The sequence below is a fragment of the Akebia trifoliata genome, chromosome 4 (assembly GCF_017979445.1).
Source record: "Akebia trifoliata isolate Shusen 1 chromosome 4, ASM1797944v1, whole genome shotgun sequence".
NCBI lineage: Eukaryota > Viridiplantae > Streptophyta > Magnoliopsida > Ranunculales > Lardizabalaceae > Akebia > Akebia trifoliata.
Window position 1 is genome coordinate 20,635,158 of NC_141378.1, and position 4,818 is coordinate 20,639,975.

At 33.9% G+C, this 4,818-nt stretch overlaps 1 protein-coding gene across 1 annotated transcript; it reads right to left on the reverse strand.

Annotated features, from left to right (window-relative positions):
- Positions 1 to 1,431: 1,431 nt before the first annotated feature.
- Positions 1,432 to 3,789, reverse strand: LOC147404411 (cyclin-D5-1-like). The gene is made up of 5 exons (XM_086437735.1): positions 3,390 to 3,789; positions 3,193 to 3,279; positions 2,794 to 3,088; positions 2,577 to 2,713; positions 1,432 to 2,464 (listed from the first exon to the last, which is right to left on the reverse strand). The coding sequence occupies exons 1-5, from the start codon at positions 3,660 to 3,662 to the stop codon at positions 2,285 to 2,287; spliced, it is 972 nt and encodes a 323-aa protein (XP_086293861.1). The 5' UTR covers positions 3,663 to 3,789; the 3' UTR covers positions 1,432 to 2,284.
- Between the last annotated feature and the right edge of the window lie 1,029 nt (positions 3,790 to 4,818).

Genomic DNA, 4,818 nt, shown 5'->3' on the forward strand with positions numbered 1-4,818 from the left:
CATTATGGCAATCTTATGATTTAGGGCCGTATTCATCTTTGGCATCAATTGAAGTTATTGGTTTTTCCAATCTCTATTTAGGCTTTGTTTAGAAATTGGTAAAAGCCTATTCTTGGATCTTATCTCTTGGAATTCCATGATTACTGATCAGCTCAAAGTGTCGGACATGGACCCTAGTGAGTTCCGTAAACCTCACAATGACTTTAAAATGGACAAAACCAGTCCTTCCTTAGTTTGTCAATCTGGATGCATGGTGATTACAAGGGATTTGTCATGTTTGCACATAGATTAGACTATACTAAAATGATTGAACCAACAAAAATTTATTTGGGCATGGTTGCAGAAGAAGAAGAATAAGTAAAGGAGTGCAATAGTTTTTCTGTTAAATTTGGAGTGTAATCATCTAAATGGAATGCAAAGGCGAATTTTTAAGTGATGGATTGCAATTGATAATGGGTGGCGTGCAATGAGTCGGTTTCTCCCTCTCCCCCCCACCACACACACACACCAAATTTTTTTTTTAAATTAAATTAAATAAAATATAAATATAAATATAAATATAAAAAAAAGTATAAAAAGTGAAATTATGTACCCATTGATCCCAACCATTCAACAAATTTTCATCCCATCCAAATGATAATTTCCTAACTATACGATGGTTAAATTTTCTGGTTAAATGCTTGAAAATCCCGTACCCACATGGTTTTAAAACTAGGCCAAGTTTGCAAGGGTGGAGCCAGCATTTTCTTTTAGAGGCAAACTATAGTTAATGGTATGGTTGAAGAGCTTGAAGGTGAGAGGGTTTGGGCAAATGGGTAGAGAGATGAGGGAGTGGGGGCAAATGAGGTATGTAATTAGTTGAAAATACAAGGGTATCTCAGAGTTCTGTGGGGGCAATTGCCCCCACTGGCTCCTTACGAGCTCCGCCCCTGCAAGTTTGCATTGATCAAGCCAATCAAAATTAACTCTGCCAAAACCAGTTGAAATAGACTGATTTTTTTTAACAACTTGGCTAGTTTTTTAATACACGGCTGAGTAAATCAATTTGGTGTATATATTTACGAATGATTTGAATCAAGTGTTTGTGATTTGTATAGAATGCGACATTGTGATCATAACATCTTTATACATTCTATAACAAAATACCCATTAGAAATGAAGACTAAATATATATTTGCCAAATAATGTTGAATTGGTATTCACCTGTTTGAGAAGGTTTGTACTCAGCCATGTATGTCGGATTGGATAAACCCCCAATACTTATCTGATCCGAAAATTGGGATTTTAAAACCATGCTGCCCATAAGAGAAGCCAATGCTGAATATTTGAAGTAAAGACAGTCCAGTTAAGTGAACACAATATATAAACTCAAGCATATCTCATACAATACAAGTTCCATTTATGAGGCTCAAGTAAGAGCAATGTGAATCGTGAAATGGATCAAGAAATATAAAACCTCTCACATATCTTTAATTTGAACTTTAAGTAACAAAAAAAAAAAAAAAAAACATGGGCCCATTTGGCCATCTTGATTCCAATACATAAAAATAAAAATAAAAAGATTTACATCATCAAGTTATTGCAGAGAAATCCCTTTGATTCCACATACAATGTCTGGGTGGGTTTTCCTGACCAAACACAGCCTTGCAAACATTAAAAAGCATGGCCCTCCATCAAAAGGAACCCCTCAACATTCAAACAAATCTAATGACATTTACCTTTACATACTTTTTGATGGTCAACATGCAACACAGATGCATCAAATCACACCAACAGCTCCCCTCCCTCTCTTCATTGCTATCAGCTTTTTTAAGAGACAGGAATTGAAGCATCTCAAGCCCCCCATCAAAAGGTAGGGTTGCAAGAGATGTACAAAAAATCTCTATCACAAAGAAATACTACAACCAATTAAATAAGTGGGTAAGCAGTAGCATTCATCAATAAAAACACTACAGCCCCACTTCTAATAAACAGTCTTTCATGGCTTCTTCAACCTCTTTCTCTTGGGCCACACGTTTAACTTTCCCCCCTTTTAGGGAGCTTTCCACTTTAGGATAAAGTGTTTTTTTTTTCAACCTAATCTCCATTGTTGTCTCTTGATCAGACATGTTTAGTATTGGAAATAGAAACCCTCACTCAAACCCATATCATATATCCATGAAATGGTAGATAACCAACCAGCCCATTAAAAACCAATAACCCAATTGAAAAAATAAAAATAAAAAAACACAAATCCATACCCAATAAAGATCTCATGACCCACAATGAGATCCATTTGTTTGATTCAATGGAATTCCTTCTCCTTGTTAAGGTCATAATTTTGATCATAATCATCAAATGTAAGCCTTCTCCTCTTAGTTTCAGAAGCAGATGTGAGAGAAGAGTCCTCAAGAACATTAGTTGACATTTTAAATTTCTCCATCTCTAATTTCTGCATTAGATTATAGCAAGAAAACACTTGATCCTGGTAAAGAAACATAATCAAGTAAGACCCATTTATCAAAATTCTTTCTTTCTCAATAAATATTGAGGATATAAATTGTAAAGTTGATGAAAATTAAAGAAAAAGGACTCACATTTTTAAGAGACACACATGATGATACCAAATTCATCTTTAGTTCCACCATTTTTCTTGTTAATCTTTTATTCGACACTGCTAATACTGCGGCCGCAGCAATAACAGATGGCCGATGATCATCAATTAAGTTCATCTCTATATCAAATAAAACAAACTAAATCAAATAAATTTCAATAAACATCAATGTGAAATATAAGTCAAGAGCTGTTATTTACCTTCAATCATGGCTAATATAAGTTCCACAGATTTAGATACTAAATCTTTTGGTTGAGATTCATGGCTGAATTTGGTGATGAAGAAATGGAGATAAGAAAAAGGAGTGATTGAACCCATTCTCCATTCTAAAGTATTTAAAACCAGAAGTTCCATTCTTTGAATCACCTTGTTTTCAAAGTAATATTCTTTGATTTTCCCAAATTCTGATAGAATTGGAACACTGCATTCTTCCATCTTTGCAGCCAAAGATAAACATGCCACCGATAGTAATCGAATTGCCCAATCTTTCCCATTCTGTCAAAAACAACAAGATTCAGTAAAAAAAGAAGAAGAAACAAACCAATAAAAGAAGGAACAATTAGAGAATCAAGAACAGAGTAGAGAGGGCTGCTAATTACATCAATGTTACGCTTCGATAAGAATCGATCAAAATAAGTCACAGATAAATAAGCTGTTTGGAAGCCAAATCCAAAAAATGCTGTTGTCTGATTATAACAAAATAAACATAATAACTCAGAGAACTCAACTTAAAAATCATTATAAAAAAATAAGACAAAGATTTGAAAATATATGAAGAAAATGGATTGAGACCCACTTTAAGAATCCATCGAAAGGCATCAAAACGAGCACATTTCAACCAATCTTCAATCATTGTGGAACAATCGTTGAAAGATCTTCCATGGGTTTTGATTTCAAAACTGTTTTCTCTCTCAATCAGAGTTTTAATATAATCATCTTCAGTTTCTGAGAAAGGGTAATTGTTAAAGTTAATGAAGAGTCCTTCTTCAATCTGTTCTTCATCTAAAAACGATTCACTTTCTTTACAAAGAAGGCTAGAGAGAGAAAAAGAAGAACCAGTTTCCTCCATTTTTATTTGTTAATTATCTACACAAGAACTCTATAAGCGTCGTCTATGTGTGTGTGTGTGAGAGAGAGAGAGATTCAACTTTTGGAAGTATTTTTTGCGGTTGCACAGTTAAATATGACTAGTCGCTAAATCTCTCCAAATGTTGCAAGATTTTAGTCTTGGGTGTTGAGGGAGGTGGTAGACCCAGAGGTGAAGGTAGGGCCATGGTATTAAAAATCGTCCAAGACTGAGATGACTCGGCTGACTCATTTCATTATCATTCGTGGCCCGAATCTTTGAGATTTGGGGACAATTAGATCATGAGGGAGCATAATTTTAATAACATTCGCAAATGATTAATGGATTCTTCTATTTGAATTATTCTTCACATTGACTCGATATATTGTACAACTCTTTTATGGAGTCAATTAGGAATTTTGTTATTATTATTATTTTTTTTAAAAAGAAAAGTAATTAGTTTTTATTATTTAATAAAAATATAATCTAAATGATTGTACATCTTATAATTCACCTTGTTTGGATAGAAAATTATAGAATAATGATGAATGCAAGTTATTTTAGGTAAACAACTGATGTGGTAAGGGTAAATAATCATAGATCTGTTTCATGTGTATCCCGAAGAAAAAGATCTATGATTCTGTGCCCTTGCCACTTCAATCGTGTACCCAAAACCGAGGGTATTCATCACGACTCAAAATTATAATTACCCAATTATAAATCAAGTTGAGTGATTTATCATATAAGAGATTATTTGACTCGGATGAGTCAACAAGGGAACGAGACAAGATGGAAAACCAAGTTTTAAAACCGTGTAAAGAATAAAGAAGCCCATGGGCTTAAGTGAGAGCTAGGAAAACTCAACGTCAATATCTTCATAATTACAATACAAAACATTGCTGTCCAATAGCCCACGAGACAAATACCACATTTCATACTGTGGGTTCAGTGAAGCAATGACACATGAATGTTTGGCCCACTGGTTGGTGCGTTATTATTATTATTATTTGGGTTTTGTTACCATCTTTTTTTTAACCAGTGGAATCGTTTGTCAATGAAAATGTCAAATTTAACAACTAAAAGTCAAAATCAGATTAAGCTGGATCTTTTGACTTATAGAGATACTAATAGATGGCCAAATAAACAAATAACCAACTAG